Here is an 18,220-nt window from a genome sequence, read left to right as displayed (position 1 = left end):
TAAACCCACTTGTTTGTTAGTCACAGTATCACAGGAAGATTCAGGTGGGAAAGGACCTCTGGGGTCTCTATTTCACCCCTCTGCTCCCAGTAGAGTGACTCTCAAACTAGACTGGGTTGCTCAGGGCCAGGCTCAGGAAAATCCTGAACACTTCCAATTATGGATAATCACTGCTTGCTGTGTTCTTGCCTTTAGCACTGCAAAGAGACCCCTCTGGCTCTGGAGTTACCCCCGTTCTCACTGTGCTGGCACATACAGCATGCATTCTTGGTGTAAGATCTAAGTCTTCCTTACCCTCAAAGGAGGCTGGGACCAAAGAGATGGAACTATAAATGGACTTCAAAATTCCCAAGAAGGGGTGGGACCTCCTGTGACACAAGGAGGGCTGGGAGAGGTCTGGTTTCCCAAGACAGAGAGCCAACTAAATATTAGGAGGTTCTGCCTGGAGCTGGTCACTGTGGTGCAATTGAGGCCACATGCAGAAAACATGGGTTTAAGCTTGATTTTTTTTGTTTGTTTGGTGCCATTGATAATTTTCCCTGGTGCTAAGAAGTTTCTGTTTGCAGGTGTCAGGTCCCATTCTACAGAAGGTGAACATTTCATGCTGCACAGAGCTCTCTCCACTCTTACAGACTTCTCTGCCAGGTTTTTCTCAGAAAGCCACAAAAGACCAAAGGACTCTCTTTAGCTGCACAGCATGTGTGAGAGTAGAAGATAAAGCAGCTAATGCTTTTGTGTCCTGTGTAAATACTTCAGACGCTTTGCTGATGAGATGAAAGTGTCCTAGAAATTCAGACTATGTGAGCTTCCAGTGCTAGGCTGTCACATGATCTGCTCAACATCTAAATGCTTTCTGATGTTCATGGATGTCTTACAATGACAAAATATGGTTAGGAGGGCTACACGGCTCTGCAGGTGTGACTGTCTCTCCTGGCACGGTGCATATATTTGGCCGAGTTAATGGGAAGTAAGTAACTACCTCCTAAAACCCCTGGTAAGATCACGCTTAGAATTAAAACATAAGGTTCTACATGGAGGAACAAAGTATGTGGAATCACACTTCCACAACATAATACAGTATCCTGGGAAGACAAGGCTCCAGGGAGGGAGATAGATGATACATGCTGTATTAAATGGGATCTCATGGAGTGAACAGATTGCGTTACCTCTGTTTACAGCACAAGTTACTGGAATGTGTCCATATTTTGAAAATGGATGTGGGAAAAGGATTTAGCAGAGTGGTACAAAAATAAAACCAAACCAACTCTGACTTGGGAGCCTGAAGATCTTGCTTTGAAATGAATAAACTTGAGATGCTTGATCTCTTTTACCTAATCTGAAGGAAACAGTGGTGAGCTCAGGCAGCAATTTTACTGCAAACAAGAGGAAATTCATTTTGCATGTCCCAAAGACAGTGTAATTATTGTTAGAGGATGTTAGGATGTTATGGAGAGCAGGAGTATAAATGAGTTCAAATGCAGATTAGGTAATTTGTGGAGGATCAGTTCCTCACTGGCTTTTGAATGTGATGAACTGGTATGATTGCCAGCTCAGGATGTCCTTGACTCTTGCTTGCAGGAAGCTTCTACATGATGCCTTGATTCTCAATGCCTTTCCTTAGGGATCTTGTATTTGCCATAGCAGAGCACCATAGAGAGACCATTGGTACGACCATTTTTATGCTCTTACAATCCATCTTTGATGTTTTCTTCCCATGAGAAGAAGATGTGAAACAGAGGTAGATTCTCTACTCCAGTAGAGGAACATAAGGAGGACCAGAGGCTCAAAATTAAAACCAAAAATCTGGCTGAAAATTAGGTATGTGTTTTTCACAGCAAGGCCCTGACACGGGAAGAACTCTTGTAGTGGCTTCTTCACCACCTGCAGACTGTTGGCGTGAAAAATGGTCGGTGGCATCCTCTTGCTCAGCCCTAGGATATGAGACTCTCTGCAGGAATGAGGGAGCCAAGCTAGATGATCACCATCATGAGAATAAAACACTATCTATTCATATTTCCCTAGGCTTTTCCCTCACTCACAGCCCTGACCAGAGGGCTTCCCTTAGAGTTCATGAGTGCCTTTTTTAAGACTCAGAAATAAAAGCCAGCTGGTCTTGCTCTGCAAGAAAACTCCAGTAGAGGAAAACAGTGGAGGAGCATAACTCCTGAGCTGAGGCACATAACCCACAGGGAAAAGGAAGGAAAAAGCTCCTGGACTTAAATGAACTGAGGTGGTGATGGCATGTGGGTGTGGGGACTTTCCCCTGAGTTTGGCAGGGACTGGTTGTTTTTTCCCTAGATACAGGTACTTAGAGGGCTCATTTTTTCCAGACTTGAAGGAGATAGAGGGGTTTCTATTTTTTCATGTTTGTTTGGGTTTTTTTAATTACTATAATTTTCTTCTATTTGTTGCTTATTAAGTCAAAATAAAAGTCACTCTGAAGGACTGGTAACCCCAAGGGCTCTGTATGCCCCCTGTTTGAACTGTAAGATCAGATGAGCTTCTGCAGAGGAGGAAATATGGGCAATATGGTCCGGTCATGAGCCAAGGTAAAGTTCAGAAGCCTTAATAATGGAAAAAGAGGTTACAGTCATACTGGCTCAAGAGTAGTTATTCAAAAGGAAAAAAAATAACCAAGCCAAGAGTAACAGCATTTCCTGGTCTGTGAAAAAAAATGTTTGGGGTGGATATAAAAAACAGAGACATCCTCAAAGGGAAGGGGCATGCTCATTGAAGGGTCAGAAGATAACTTGGAAACTTTGCCAGGTGCTTGATGGTGAGATTCCACCTTACAGCTGCTCTTATGAGGAAACTGACCCAAGAGACTCTTCCAAATTTGCCTTCCTGTCTCAGTGCCACTGGGAATGACAGCCCCTGGCTACATACTCACTGTCCCCTGAACAATTCCTGAAATATGGCTCTTCATGGGGTTCTAAGACAGACCAATGTATAATTTTGGTATTAAAGGAGGAAGAGAAGAAAGTGTGAGTATGTAATTAGAATAGGGAACAACTAAAATTACTTCTATGGCAGGTTCCTACAGGTAGCTGCCCGAGCACAACTGAGTGGATGAGAAACTGTACTAAGGGTGGAAAGGACAGAAAACTTTTAAAATGCTATTGCTGTCACATAGAATTACTCTCAATATGTGGCTGATATCTGTAAATGGCTCTGGGAGAAGCAGTGTGTCCAAGCAGTGTCCTAAAGCGCAATGCAGTGCAACACTGATACTGGGGACAATTGCTGTGAATGTCTGGGGACTTGTGAACCTTCCAGCTAAACCCAGAAGTTTGTTTCCTCAAGGCAGTTCTACAACTGACGACCCTAAAACAGGTTCTCCAGAAAGTTGCAGTGATCTCAGGAGCCTATTCTGCTGTTGGGTGTCCAATATAGGTTGTTAATAACCAACCAGATTTGTAGACAGTGAGAAAAATGGGCCCCTACTTCCTAAGGACAGACACACTCCAAGGCTCTAACCAGGGGATCCAAAAAGGGAGGGAATGCTACTCAGAAAGGGACCAAAATGTATATGTGTCTTTCTAGTGGAGGTCCCTTAGACTTGCCTTGGACTCTCCAGGCAAAGGACCATGTCTCCTGGACGATAGAGAGGCACTCTTGTGTGTTCAAGTCGACCTGCGGACACTCAGCCAAGACAAATCCGATTGCTACTGACCACACACAGACTTCTCAGTTCTACAGGTTCACCAGCGGTGTGATCAGAGCCATTCCCGGTTCCTCCACTCTGAGAGACAGCTAACAGCATGCCCCGCGCTTGGCGTTTTGAGTACAGAGACACGCAGATGAAGGCTTCTGACACATTCTTCGGTTAAGTATTTACAGACATGTCAGGTTTTGTGCCACCAGGGGGCCCTTGAGGCAAGAAAGTTAGGCTTAAAGGACTCCAACGATCCCTCTCCCAGTAATAAATCCGTTCGAGAAGATCAAGAAAAGCAACAAAAGGTGCGCCCTCCACTCTGAGAGGTATCAGTCTGAGCTATGTTTGGTTGTGCTGCCTATTCTCTCAGTGTGGTGCCCTTTTTCAGCACAAGTAGGTCTTGAAATAAGAGATTGCGGTTCAGCCTTTGTGTTCCAAGTTAAGGGAGAAGGACTTGCTCCCGCTGGAGGTCCCCGTCAGAGTCCTCAGTGATGAGAACATGTACAGCACTAAGATGTTCTGCTCTATAGCATTTGTGACACTACAGGTGTCACTCTGCATCCCAATTCCACAACACCAGTCTTCCTTTTTTGTCTGCAGTCTGGATCTCATCAGTGCTCTGTCAGCTTTTCGCTCTTGGAAATAAAAGCAAAAGCAGCACTGGGGAATACTGGGAACACTGTAGGGATACTGCTGCAGATGGTAGACCTTTAGCCAGGATTTGATCTTTGAACCCTTTCAAGTATAGAGAAACTGAGGTGGAACTGGATCTTCTCCCAAGGAGAAACTACAACATGGCACTCTGTTAGCAGTGCTCTACAAGAATGCTTATTTCTACAGTTATGGAAAGGGATTCACAGACCCTGAAGCAATCTACATTTTCTTTAGTTATGAGCAAAAGCTCCAGACTCATTTGAATTACAAGGTTGGTTTCCCAAACATCCCTACTGAGTCTTCTGTGAAATTTACTTTGCGAAAAAACCAGCAAGCTCCCAGCTGAAATCTGGGTTCATATTTACCATGCTGCTGCCCTGAAAGCTCAGAAGGTTTGTTGGAGCCATATACAACAGCTTCAGCTGCTTTATAGACTGAATCTGACACAGGAAAAATTTATAAGCACTTTTTAAGAAACTGTCCTTCCCATAAGAAAGCATCAACCAGTTACAAGTTTTCAGATGGGACTTCTGGTGTGCATATGGACAAACCTAATGGGGCGCTACCTGGGTTCATATTGGGAAGTGCTGCCCAGCAAAGACCTTTTTGTCAAGTCATTTGGATATGCAACAACAGAAAAGCTGCTGAAGGATGCTTCAAGTAAGGGGCTTTGAAAATTTTCATTGCAAATTACGTAACCTAATAAACGCATCCTAAAATGATGCATGACTTGTTGTAAGACCTGGGAAAGTCTAAGACATGACTCTACTGAAGCTGCCAGAGAAGTAGACAGACAGATAATCACAGGGCTCTGGAAACTGACTATTTTTGCTACATCTTACAGCCTTCACTGGCTTCAGGATCTTCCATCTTGAATGCAGGAAGCCCCAGTAACATTTTGGATTTAGGGATAATATTCTTCATTGCAGGACATGTGGCCAAACACCTTGCTGACATAACACCACTTCATAGATTAAGTGACTAAATTGAGAATAAAACATCCTGAACCCAGATAGGACATTAGAAAAGCTGAATTGGACTTCTTGATATGAAGTGTTTAAGATACATGGTAGAGAATGGGAACAATAAACATAATTTCAAAATACCAGAGGTCTATAGAACATACGGCTCCTACAGCCCCCTGGTGACAAGTAGCATCAGTCAGATGTCATCCACAGCACACACATGGGTCATGTGCTCTTCTGACCTCTCTAGTGGTTGACTTGCAGCAAGTCACTGAGCCATCTGCCATAGCCTGTCTGCACTGATACACCTGACAAGGTGAAGCTTGTCTGGTCCGATATCCCAGTTCTATGAAGCTCAGATGAGTAACTACTGCAGTGCATAGATACTTCCAGCTGGTACTCAGGCTTCCTGAACAGCCTGGGACTTGAAAGCATCATCTTCTGTGTCTGATAGAAAATGCCCCCCACAAGAGCAAAGCTGTATTTGATGGCACCATACTGGGCCTTTAAGGCATCTTGTGCAGCTGAGACCCTTGAATACTCACACCTTAGGTCTCTCCTCACCCCTGTGACTGCTCATGTTTTGCTAAACCCATAAAAGCTCACCAGGAAATAGTACTGGGTTTGCGTGGCAAGCTGTTAGTCATGGAGGGGCTGCAGGGCTGATTTCTGTGAAAGCTGCTGGAAGCTCTCCCCATGTCTCACAGAGCCAATGCCAGACAGCTCAAAGACAGACCCACCCTGGCCAAGGCTGAGCCTATCAGTGACGGTGGTAGAGCCCCTGGGATATCGCAGTAAAGGAGTGTGGGGGATGAAGGGTAACTGCAGTGAGAAAGAGGAGTGAAAGAGAATATGTGAGAGAAACAGCCCTGCAGACACCAAGGGCAGTGCAAAAGGAGGGGGAGGAGGTGCTCCAGGCATCAGAGATTTCCCTGCAGTCTGTGGGGAAGACCATGGCGAGGCAGGCTGTCCCCACTGCAGTCCATGGAGGTCCATGGTGGAGCAGAGATCCACCTGCAGCCTGTGGAGGACCCCACAGGTGGACGCCTGAAGGAGGCTGTGACCCCGTGGGAAGCTCATGCTGGAGCTCCTGGCAGGACCTGTGGATCTATGGAGAGAGAAGCCCACACCGGAGCAGGTTTGCTGGTGGGATTGGTGACTCCACAGGGGATTCACACTAGAGCAGTCTGTTCCTGAAGAAGTGCACCCTGTGGAGGGACCTCGCACTGGAGCAGTTAATGAAGAACTGCAGCCTACAGGATTGACTCCCATTGGAAGAGTTTGTAGAGGACTGTTTCCCATGGGTAGGACCCCACGCTGGAGCAGGTGAAGAGTGTGAGGAGTCCTCACCCCAAGGAGGAAGGAGCAGCAGAGACAACAAGTGATAAACTGACTGCAACTCCCTGCGCTGCTGGAGGGGAGGAGGTAAAGGAAATCAGAAGCAAAACTGAGCCCAGGGAGAAGGGAAAGGTAGAAGGAAGGTGGTTTAAGATTTGGTTTTATTTTCTCATCACCCTACTTTGATCTGATTAGTAATAAATTAAATTAATTTTTCCCCAAGTTAAGTCTGTTTTGCCTGCGACAGTAATTGGTGAATGATCTCTCCCTGTCCTTATCTTGACCCATAAGCCTTTTGTTATATTTTCTGTCCCCCATCCTGCTGAGATGGGGAGCATTAGAGCAGCTTTAGTGGATGTCTGGGGTCCAGCCAGGGTCAACCCACCACTGAAAGAAAATCCAAACTCATCCACTGATGATATACAGCACTCTCATCCTGTCCATCTGCAATATGTCCCGAGTCTGAGCCCACACATGTAAACACAGACTTCTTCCCTGAGAAAACACACAGACTGGATCAGCCATGAGTGTGTCTTTGACTCCACTCTTGAAATAAGGCAGAGAGGTGGGAGGGAACAGTACACAGGCTTCTTAAGGATCTGGGAAGGCAAGTTGTTTTGGTTTCCCATATGGCAAATGGGAAGTGGCTGAGCAATATGTCTCCGAACCAGAGGGACTAAAGAAGCCCCTGATCCCAGAGGAAGCAGTGTGTATGTGGGAGAGATAATTGACCTTCATTTTTTTTTTAAAAGCTAGCGCAAGAAGGTGATTATGGACTTTCCTGAAGCAAGAAAGGTTTTCCTCCCAGACCAGCAGTAGCTGGAGGGTTCACTTTTTCCAGGTCTGAAGGAGAGTTCATGACTCTGCCTGTGCAACGGTTTTGATTATGCCAATCTTGTATCATCTATTGGCTTAAAACTGGTGTGAAAGACCAAAGAGACTGAGCGGAAGGGATCATTCGCCCAAGGGGAAGCGAGGAGGTAACAGCTAGAAGATACAAAGAGTATTCATTTCTGGGCTCAGCACTTCAAAATATCTTCAGGCTCAGCTCAAATTTTCCATGGCAGGCCTCTATTTCTTCATGTATCACAAAAATTCATAGGTGGATAGGGACATCTGAAGATCTCTAGCTGAACTCCCTTAGTCACATCAGAGCTGATTACAAAGCCATGTCAGATTGCTCTGCTTAACCAGAAGTGTCAACTGTTTTTCACCCAACACAACAGCTTTGTTGTTCATCTGCAACAGCCAGAGCTGTCCCGGTAGGTTTGGCACCACCTTTCATGGCCACAGCCTTCATGAGGTTTGCTCATCACCCCAATGGGTCCAGGTCCCATGCATCCAGTGATCCCTGCCAAGGAGTGAGGGCACAAGCCAGGACAGGGACCCAGCTCAGTAGGCGGCTCTGCCTGCTCTCTGCACTGGTGTCAGTGTTTGCCTTTCTAAACCATACAAAAGGGCCATAGGAAGCAGAAATTGTCAGCCCAGAGGGAAGTCTAGCAGAGCCTGCAGGAGCATGACTGTGACACCTCCACAACTCTCTCAAAGGAAACAAGTCCAGAGGAGGAGGAGAAAGATGGAATCCTCTGGTGCTGCTCAGATGGCGGGACCAGAGCTGCTGTAAGCTTGGAGCAGGTGCCATCGGAAGCATGGAAGGGACAGCTGAGGGAGTTCTGCCCCCAGTTGATGAGGTTAACAGACAGCCACAGAAATTAAATGAAATGAGCAGAGAATTAGCACAGAGCCAAGAAAGGCGAATAAGGCCCTGGAATGTGGTATCATCACTTCTGAGGAATCCCTGGTGAAGCCGGGCTTTGTTCGTACCTTGATGACACCAGCACATGATTGATCTCACTGTGGAGAAGAATTAGGCTGAAAGATGAAAATCACCTGTAGGTTCAGACACAAATCAAGCACACGGGCAGGCTTGAAATGCAGTGCACTACAAAACACTGCAACCTCAACTTTTTTTTGAAATCTATGCAGCTGCTTGCTGTGCTCACTCTGTCGTCCAAAATACCACCGGATACAGCATGGATCTTTGCAGGCCCACAGGAAGGGAAGAAACTCTGTGATTTTCTACTGTGTTACCTGTAGACCTCACCTTGACTCAGAGAAGATGTCCTGCAGGTCACCAAGATGAAAAAATCCCATAGCAGATATTTTTCTAACTATTTCTGTATCTGTAGCTATATCTTCCAAATTTCCATAGACAATAACAAAGGTGTTCAATAAAACTGAGTAAGAGGGAAGAACTGGTGGAACCTGTGGAATCAAGGGGCCCGTAGAGACATGGAGAAGCTATCTGGCAGTCCTTTGTCACTTCCTTCTGTCTTGCAGTGTTTCCCTCAGAAGAAAAGAAGGCTGGTTGATCATATTGCTAGTGCTGGCCTAACATTCAGCTGCTGCTCCACTTCCTTCTGAATGATTGCCTTGATATAACCAGCAGTACTGGTGTATCCACACAGGAAGCAGAGATGGAGTTATGTCTCCACAACTTCTCACTGGCAAGTACATTCTTCACTACCCATAGCCAGGCACTGCTGCAGGAGTGGGAAAGAAGCATGAAAATTGTAATCTGCTTCTGCAGAGATTGTATCTCATCCGCTGATATTTTATCTTCAATACTGGACAATAAAAGGTTACTACCAAACAGAAAGTTTGGGAGAGTCCCGAGGACTTGCCCCAGTGTTAAAGTATCTTGAACAGAGACTAGAAACCATAATTTTTTTAAATGGAGCAATAGCAGAAATACAAAAATTGTGACAGCATGGCTACGAGGTACACGCCGGTTGAAGCAGCCCATTGATCGCAGCGCCCAAGGCAGGAGGGAGCAGGGAGGGGCGGAGCAAGTCACTCCCAGGCAGCAGCAATCTGCTTTTGAAACCCACGATTCACAGGGGAAGGCACCCAAGCTGGCTGAGACTCCAGCTGCCGAGGGAGCTCCACCAAAAATGGGTGCCAGGGGAACGGTGAACCCACATCAGTGAGATCCCACCCGGCAGGCACGTGCCCCTGGAGACATTCACGGGCGGGCAGGGGCTTGGCAGCAGCCGTGTCCCTCTGCGTCCTGCAGTGCAACTTGGGCAGTTAAAGAAAATGACAGCGGATGCTTTGCCCCTCTGGAGACAAGTAACTGTTTGTGCTTCCAGTATCTGATCCGTTGCTGCAGTTGGACAACTACAAAGCCACTGACGCTCGGACAAAAGTTGGTATTATTTACAGCCCCCAGTGGCTTGTTGCGTGATTGCCAAAATACGAGTTTAAAAAGAAAGAAACACAGAACAGCAGCTTTAAAGGTCTGCACAGATAAAAAGACAAATGCTTGACAGCTCTCCCCCAGGCAGCTGGTGGGACAAAGAACTGAAGCTCTTGCCTCTTAAAATGCTCCCTGGTCTCTGCGACTGATGCCGTGAGTCATGCCTGAAGCCAGCCAGGGCAGAGGGCCGTAGGGCAGCGTACGGTGAGAGCAACACTGGGCCGTGTCCAACAGCTGCAGCTTGAGTTTCCTTTCCAACCCTCTTCTGCCCGGTGCTGAGGCCCAACAGCAGTTTCCAGAGCTCCAGGACAGCCCTGGAGCTTTGTCCGGTGTTTGTGCCATGACCTCACTGTAACTGCAGCACGAGGCAGAGAGCAGGACCCAAACACCCTGCCCAAGGGGCCCTTCAAATAACCAACACATGCCCTTTGATCAACTTCGGGCTCCCCTCTCCACCTACCGCTGGGCAAGCCACCCCCCTCTTCCCACAAGCCAACTCCCACTGACCCCATCAGGACGTACAAACACAGCCATCCACACGAGCAGTTTGAAATATTTTTAAACGCTTTTATTTACAGTGCTTGTTGAAAACAATATATATATTTATATCTATCACCCTCGTGACGTCTGTGCCATAGAAAATGCTGTGGCTATATTGCCTTAAATTTACAAAAAATGGTCACAAGAAAATCTGAAGGGAAAAAATGGAAATCAAAGTTTGGTCCCCAATTGTTTCTCTCTTGATTTGTTTTAAAAAAGCCGCCAAATTAAAAAAATATGCAGCTCAATGAAATTCATATATAAAAGCAACCCTTATGTTCTGAAAAATTCACGAGGGCCAGCTTGCTGTCATGTAAACTTGGAAAAAAAAGAAAAGCTTAAAATAAATTCTGTCTCCGTGTGTCGCTTAATAGAACCATTATTTGCTTGTAATATTCTTTGTCTCTCGGGGTTCAGCGGGAAAGCGGATGAGAAGAGGCCTAGGACTGGGAAATGCACCATGAGATCTGTGCCCGCAGCCTCCTGGCTCAGGGAGGTCTGACAGCAGGGCAGGGGAGCAGGAGCTCTCAAGAATCTCACACCAGTGACAAAAACAGGCAGGAAGGGGACAAGGGGAGGGAGGGGAAGTGCTTTGCCACGTGAGGGGCCTGGCGAGGTTATGTGCTGAGCCCCAGGGAACCATGAGATTCTTGAGGGAAGAGGATCACTGGTAAGTGGGGCGCAGGTGAAGGGATGTGGGAGACCGGGATAATTTCAGCTGGGGAATGTCATGGATGGGCTAGGTCTTTGGGTGACAAGAGAACTGCTGTCTTCCCTGTTTGAGAGCATTTCTAATCTTTCCTCATCTGAGATTGTGTGAAGCCAGAGGCTAATGGGCAGTGCAAGCACAGGCTGGAATGGAGATGGACGGAACAAGGGAGATGGGAGGGGAGGGCTCAAGCTGAAGAGCCGTTTTCTGTCTTCTGTCTCTTTGGATCCGCTTCATCCTACATCAGATATGGAGAGAAAAAAGGAGTTACCATCAACAGTCACACACCAAGGCACGTAATTTCTCCACAAAATTCTTAGCTGCTGCTCTTTCCTGCATATGGAAATCTCTGCTTGGCCTGCCCTAAATCCACTCCCCTCTAAAGCACCCTTGAGTGCCTGACACAGCTGTTCTGTTCATGGTCACAGTTAAGAGATGGACAGCTCCATTCAGAGGGACACCCACACTGTTACTTTTGGGAGGTTTAAGAATCCCAGGCTCACACCACTCCAGAAAGACCCCAAGATCCACCCTTACAAGTCCATCTCCTGGCCTGAAGCCCAGAAGACATGGGTGGTTCAGGGGTCATGGCCAAGCACAACCTCAAGCATCTTGACTCTCACTCACCCGGCACTGTGACTGCTGGTGGAAGGACCCGTATCTAACCTGTATCTAAGCAGACAAGGGTTTATTATCCCCTTGCCACATCAGATTTGTTTACCCATCTGCTGCTGAAGCAATGAGACCCGAGGCCAATTTGAGATGCTCAGCAGCGGCATCCACATGGATTTGATCAGCAAATAACCTAGTTCCTTCCCCCCACCATTACTCTCTTACTACTTCTCACCTCTTCCTCCTCTGCAGATCGTTTTTCTGCGTGACCATCCTGCTCTTGCCCATTCTCATCTCCTTCTAAGCACAAGCAAGAGAGAAAATCATGGGTTAATTGAAGCAGTATTTAAGGGAATGTAATCTCACAGTCAGAGGGCTTTGAAAAGGAATTTCCCTCCATGATACTATATTCCCCCACAGCCCGATTCCTCCAATTTTCCCTATACCAATTATTCCTACCTTCATCCTCATCACCACCTTCTTCTTCATCCACATCATCAGGATTTTCTTCGTCATCCTCATCAGCTCCGTTTTCCTCATCCTGAATGAAACAAATGGGTCAGAGCAGAAACTGGCACTAGGATGACATTTCCACGTGCTCTTTGCTGCAAGTGCAACAACAATTTCTAGAGCTCCAGCCCCTTCAGACTCCAGACTCAGACGTGCGAGCGCATTGTTACTCCGACAACATTATTCCCACCACCTCCTCCTGAACACTCCTCCCAAGCAGCCTTCTTTCATAAAACAAATACTTCCAGTCCCTCCCCAACAACAGGAACCTCCTTGTCTCCCATGAGCTTACATGCCAACAAGCTGCTGCCATGCCATCCAAACAACCAGAACATCTCTCTGGTTACAGGCTAATGACTTAGCCTGTGCTCATGGTACATCTGCTTCCAGATCCCTTCTGACCTTCATCAATCTGTGCATTTCCTCACTGTTGCTGCCCCCCACCTTCTCCAGCTCACACTTAGGTACCTCAGGATACTTAAGTGGGTGCAGGACCACATCCCCCCTGCCACCTTCTCCCACTTGTTCTCAACTCCATTCCCTTCTTTGATCTTTTCTCTTCGCAATGGGCCACACAGACTACACTAAATCCTTCAACGCTCATTCTCCACAATTATCTGACAGCTCGCTCTCCCTTTACTCCTCTCCCTCAGGAGCTCCCTTGGCCTGCCCTCTTTCTTAATCTCCTGTATTCCCTTCGTATTCATTACCCACAGCGAGCATAAACCCCTCCCCGAGGTCTCTAAATCTGTCCCTCAGGAGGGTCTCACCTCTACTATCTCCTTCTTCTTTTCTTTGTGGACTGCTTTCTCCTCGAGTTTTTCCTTCTTTTCTTTCCTTTCCTACATGTGAAATGAAGGGAACAAAAAAAACAAAAACCAAAACAAAAAACAATCCATTAACATTCCGGCGGTCAGCGGCAATAACAGACAGGGATGCTGAAACAAAGAGGGCTCGGAGGAGAGGCGGAATAACGGGAGAGGAGACATATTAGGCGTTAAATCCGCCCGCCCTGACAAAGAAAAAAAAAGCAGCGAACGCGCGTCAGAGCTACTTTTAGCCACCGCACGCGTGTGGAAACCAGAAGTGGCACGGAAGAGCTTTAACGATTTTTTTTTTTATTCATTTAAAAAAAAAAACAACCCAACAACAAAAAAAATCCCAAACAAAACAAAACAACGAAAAAACCCAACCCCGTGTTTGTACGATCGAGGCGTTTCTGGACCTCTCTCTCTCTCTCTCCATTCCCCCCTCCCTCCTCCTTCCCCGGCCACCCGAGGGCCCGCGCTTTGTGTCCACACAACTTTCCCCCTCCACGGCGGTGACACTGTTTCCCCCCCCCTTTCCCGCCTCCCCCCCACGCTCCGAGCGGAGCCGAGCCCCGCGCGCGCTCGCGCCGCCCGGCCAATGGAGGGCGGGGGCGGGGCGGGGGGCGCGAGGGCCTCGCGCCCCCATCCCGCCCCGCCCCGCCCCCCCATTGGCACGGGCGGCGCACGGGGGACCGCGCGCGCCCCCCGCCGTCCGGGCACCTCGCGCGCGCCCGCCGCCCCGCCTTCTCCCCCCCCCACACGTCCTCAATCCCGTTCCCTCCCTTCCCGTCGGGAGCGGGTCCGGCGGGAAGGATTGGGAGGGGGGGATCCTCACCTTAGCACTCAGCTCCGCCGGTGTCTCCTCGACGCGTTTTTCCGACATCCTGGCCCCGCAGTAGCGAAGGGAAGAGGCCGGTGGGAACTGTGCGAGGGAGGAGGGAGGGAGAGAGCGAGGAGGGGTCAGCGGCGGAAGGCGCGAAGTCCAGCGGTCGCAGGCGGCGGCGGGATCCCGCCTCTGGGGGCCAAGTACCAGGGTCTCGCGTGGGGATCCGCGGGGCAGGGGATTTATACAGCGGCCGGTGACGAGGGAATGGAGGGACCTGGGGAGGGAGAAGAAGGGACGGGAGGCGTAGGAGGAGAGAGAAGGGACGGGCCCGCTAGAACAATGTGCGCTCCGCCGCGGCCGCCCGCAGCGGGGGCGCACCGCGGGTCCCCCGCCAAGGCGCTGCGCGGCCGTCGAGGCCGGCCGAGAGCCCCGCTGCCACTGCCGAGCCGTCGGCTGGGGCCCCGACGGGCACTGCCGGGGAAAGGAGCCGAGCCCTTGCCCGCGGTCATGGCGGAAACTCGCCCGTAACAGGCTGGCCGGCCTCCCCCGAAACACCAGGGAGGCGAGGAGGCGGCGCTGCGGGCGCGTGTGGGAGGGCAGCGCTGCACACGCGGCGTCCTGCCCTGGATTTTCCCACTCCAGCTGCCCGCCTCCGCTGGAAGCCGCTCCCGCGGCCAGGCTCCCTCCGCCCCTCCCCCCTCCTCCCTGTCCCCCCCACCCGGCGCTGGCGCTTTTCCCGCGCTCTGTCGCGCCGCAGGTGGGTGGGCGGTGCGCGGGCGAAGTGGCGGGGCTTTTGCGTGGGCGGGGCCTCTGGCCCCTGGGGGGGGGGGGGGGCATATTACGCGAATCGCATTCTCCCCCCCCGCCCAATATAAGGAGGAGCTCGCGCCGGGCGCCTGAATATGGGCTATTCAAATGAGCTCTCTGCCTGGCACAGGTTTCCTATTGTTGGCGTTTTCGGCCGGTCGTGGGGGGGGCGCTTGCGTTGGTGCAGAGGGAGGGGCTGCTGGCACGTGGGGTAGCGGGAGGCGCGCGAGGGAGCCGGGAGCCTTGCCGCGCCCGTGGCCGTGGAACGGGGAGTCCCGCCGGGATCGGATCGGACCTTGTACGGGACCGCCTTCCGCCTTCGGTGGGCGCCGCGGGGACCGGCCGGGCAGCGCACGGCGTGCAACACTGACCCCTGCCGCCCGCCCGCCTCGGAACCCGGGCTGTGGCTGGCAGACTGGCAGAGGCCCCCTCCGGGCTGGAAACGATCGCCGCTCAGCTCCGAGTCTCCCTCCCAAAGGTCCTTCCTGCAGAACGGCAGGTGGTGGCTTGCAGCTGCAGGGATTTGTTGCTAACAAAACAGATGTTCCCGTAGCCGCACTTCAGACCGTTGTTTGTCAGCTTGAGAAGACCGGGATGACTAAATTCCCTTCACCTTCCCCAGAAGCTTTATGTTGTCCCTCTCTTAGTCACACACACACAAAATCTGCATACACTTGCAAGCCTACGTGCAAAACTAAGTGTGCACGTGAGCACATACGGGTATACACGTGTACACAGTCATTCTCACAGGTACAAGGCAAGGTTATTAATCCATCCAGTCGGAAAATGTATTAAGGCACACAAGTCTCCCTTGTCCTTCAGACACAAACTCGGCCTCCGTGCAAAGTCAGGATTTAGGAACTGGTGCTCTGAGTTCAATCGAATGGGTCTCAGTTTGAGCATTTACTAGAAAAAGCGATTGGTATTTGTGGAACAGGGAGGGCACCGAGTACATCTCTTCTGAAGGAAAGTATGAAAGGGATGGGATAAATTATAATCTGTGTGACAGAGATATAGGAGGTCCCCACCTTGTCATCTCATCTCCTCCACAGCTACAGCTGCTTCTCTGATGATCTGACTATCTGACATTCTTCCCAGCTACACAGTACATGGTGCCTGCCCCAAAGAAGCAGTCATGTAATTGATGTTAGTCTAGATGTACAGATCTAGACTAGTACCAAAATAAAACATCATGAAAATGCATGCATTAATTATTTTTTATCCCCCAACTGTTTCACAAAGCCCCTCTGGCCAAATTCTCAAGTCTGTCAGCTATCAGCATTTGAAATCTTGTTTGGTTCAAGCACCCTTCTTTCATCCTTCTCTTCTGCAAGAAAAAAATCCTAATTTCCAGAGATACACCCAAAAATGGGAGCCAAACAAATTCTCTAAAGTGGCCAAATGTTGTTCCTCTCTGCTTCTGCTTGTCAGGAGACGCATGGCTCATGGCTCTGCTGTTTTCTTCACCAATTCAAGATTTTATCCTTTCCTTTACATGCTCAGCTACTGAAAATGCAAAACTACACCAACACGTATCCCTTGGCAAAGACATTTTCACATTAATGCACAAACAGGCCTTGACACAACATCCTAGAGGGGAAAAAGCAAGGATTATGTTCAGTGATGTCACTGTGCCCAAAGCTCCATGTTGACACAGATTGCACACCCACAGATGCAAATAGACAAACACCTGTTTGTGTGAGGGAAGCGTGTTTCCAGCAACCTGTAGAATGGGGCTGTTGGGTCAGTGCTACAAACTGGCCACTGGCCATCTCTCCCTTTTTCCCCCAGCACTTGCAGTGTGCAGCCTCACATTGTCCCTTTCATGCTCCGCACCATATCCCCTTTGCAATCTTTGCTTCATCTGCTGCTCCTCGACATTTGCTTCCTACCTCTGTTCTTGGTAGCATTCTTCCCATGGCCCTTTCCCTGGCTTCTCTTTGTGAAATCCTGTATCTATCACATTTACAAAATTCATCTTGTATCCCCTCCTTTTCTTTTCCATGTTCCATTTTGCCCTGCATGCATGTATCAACTATGTTTTCCCCTTTAAATCCAATGTGAAACTCTTTTTCATGTCTTGTGACCTGCCAGTTTCTGCATTCTGACTCTGCTTGCCCTTCAGATCCCGATGGTGAGATTCCCTGGGCTTCTAGTGTGTAGCTGCTTCCCTCAGGCCCTGAGGGTATCCCTTGACTGTCTCACCTAGCTCTTCCCTATGTCTTCTGCTCCTCCACCTGATCTGTGCCACTCTGCATTTTGCCTGCCAGATCAATCTGCAGCTTTTTTCTGCTCCCCTTTCCCATCTGTGCTTTCCCCTTTGTTGCAAATGCGAGTATACTCATTGTGCGCTCTGCAGATGCCAGTCCCTGCTCAGTATGTTCTGTAGTCTTTGTCTGTAGTTGCTCTGCCAACTCAGCAGAATATATTCCATCCTTTTCGGAGACTTATGTCCTTAGACAAAATGAGGGAGATGCAGAAGTTACATGACAGTTCATTGTGTGGAACAAACACTACGCGTGTCTGTCTGCAGCCTGGACAACAATAGGAGTGTAATTTTCTTTGTACAAAGTCACAGTTTTGGTGCTGTTTGTGCTTGGTGTTTATGTAGTGTGCATGTGTTTAGGTGCAGTACATACCTGTTTGTGTACGGAGGGGATATTTTCCCTTTGTTACATGCATTTACTTGTGTGAGTGTAGCAAGTATGGTTCTTTTCTACTGAGATGTACACTGAGCTTGCAGGCGTGTGTCATCATACATAAGCACGTGGTTGCGATGTGTTTGGGCTTTCATGCGTGGTGTGTATTTTTCTGCTTCTGGAATAGGCAGGGTAAGTGCACCTAGAAGCAATTATTTATGCATTTTGGTTTAATACCTGGCTAGTCTTGTCACTGTGTTCCATTGGGGGGCAGGGGGGACAAGGACTTTTCTGTTTGTGTTGAAGGCTGAACTAACTCAGCCATTTTCTGAGCAAAAGCAAAGCACAAGACTGGGTATTTTAAGAATTATGTTTAGTGAACTAACTTGAAAGTGATTTCAAAACTCTCCCAAACTGTTTGCTGAATAACAAAAGAGCAGAAGGATGTGTATTTGCATTAAATTTTCTTAAATTTACATAAACCCAGAAACAGAGAGTATCTGTCCTTTCGCTTACAGCAAGACTAGCAAAATCTCAATGTGCAGAGGGAATGCGTTTGAATGCATTTATGTATTTCATCCACACTGTTCATCTTTCTGTACTGCGTCCATTAAAAATCCAGGCAGGTAATCAGCTTTCATGATGCTGTATCCTGAAGTTAAGAGGAAATACCCAAGAATTCAACCAGTGGCCAACTTTGCATTGGGAAATGGCTTCCTGAGATGCAGCACATTTAAATAACCCCTGCAGGAGGGCTGGGAAGCAAGGGTAGGTAACACAAGGAGAGGAAGCAAGAGGAGTAGAAGGGAGAGATGAGCCTGTCAGAAGACTGGAAAGGGAAGGGATGTTTTCAATCGTGATTTTTGAGAGCCTCTCTTTGCTAACGCAGCACAGATG

At 48.8% G+C, this 18,220-nt stretch overlaps 1 protein-coding gene across 1 annotated transcript; it reads right to left on the bottom strand.

Moving 5' to 3' along the window:
- Positions 1–10,417: 10,417 nt before the first annotated feature.
- PTMS (parathymosin) lies at positions 10,418–14,089 on the bottom strand. Its single transcript, XM_018074753.2, has 5 exons — positions 13,887–14,089; positions 13,013–13,084; positions 12,192–12,273; positions 11,968–12,032; positions 10,418–11,358 (listed from the first exon to the last, which is right to left on the bottom strand). The coding sequence occupies exons 1-5, from the start codon at positions 13,932–13,934 to the stop codon at positions 11,308–11,310; spliced, it is 318 nt and encodes a 105-aa protein (XP_017930242.1). The 5' UTR covers positions 13,935–14,089; the 3' UTR covers positions 10,418–11,307.
- Positions 14,090–18,220: the final 4,131 nt, after the last annotated feature.

This window comes from Manacus vitellinus, unplaced genomic scaffold (genome assembly GCF_001715985.3).
Source record: "Manacus vitellinus isolate BGI_N305 unplaced genomic scaffold, ASM171598v3 scaffold_28_pilon, whole genome shotgun sequence".
Classification (NCBI taxonomy): Eukaryota; Metazoa; Chordata; class Aves; order Passeriformes; family Pipridae; genus Manacus; species Manacus vitellinus.
Note: the sequence above shows the minus strand (reverse complement) of the source record. Positions and strands in the feature narration are given on the sequence as shown.

Coding starts and splice junctions, on each gene's coding strand:
- PTMS (XM_018074753.2), bottom strand. CDS start 13,934: ATGTCGGAAAAACGCGTCGAGGAGACACCGGCGGAGCTGAGTGCTAAG. Junction 13,085..13,886: donor CGGCGGAGCTGAGTGCTAAG/GTGAGGATCCCC, acceptor TTTCACATGTAG/GAAAGGAAAGAAAAGAAGGA. Junction 11,359..11,967: donor GATCTGCAGAGGAGGAAGAG/GTGAGAAGTAGT, acceptor TATCTGATGTAG/GATGAAGCGGATCCAAAGAG.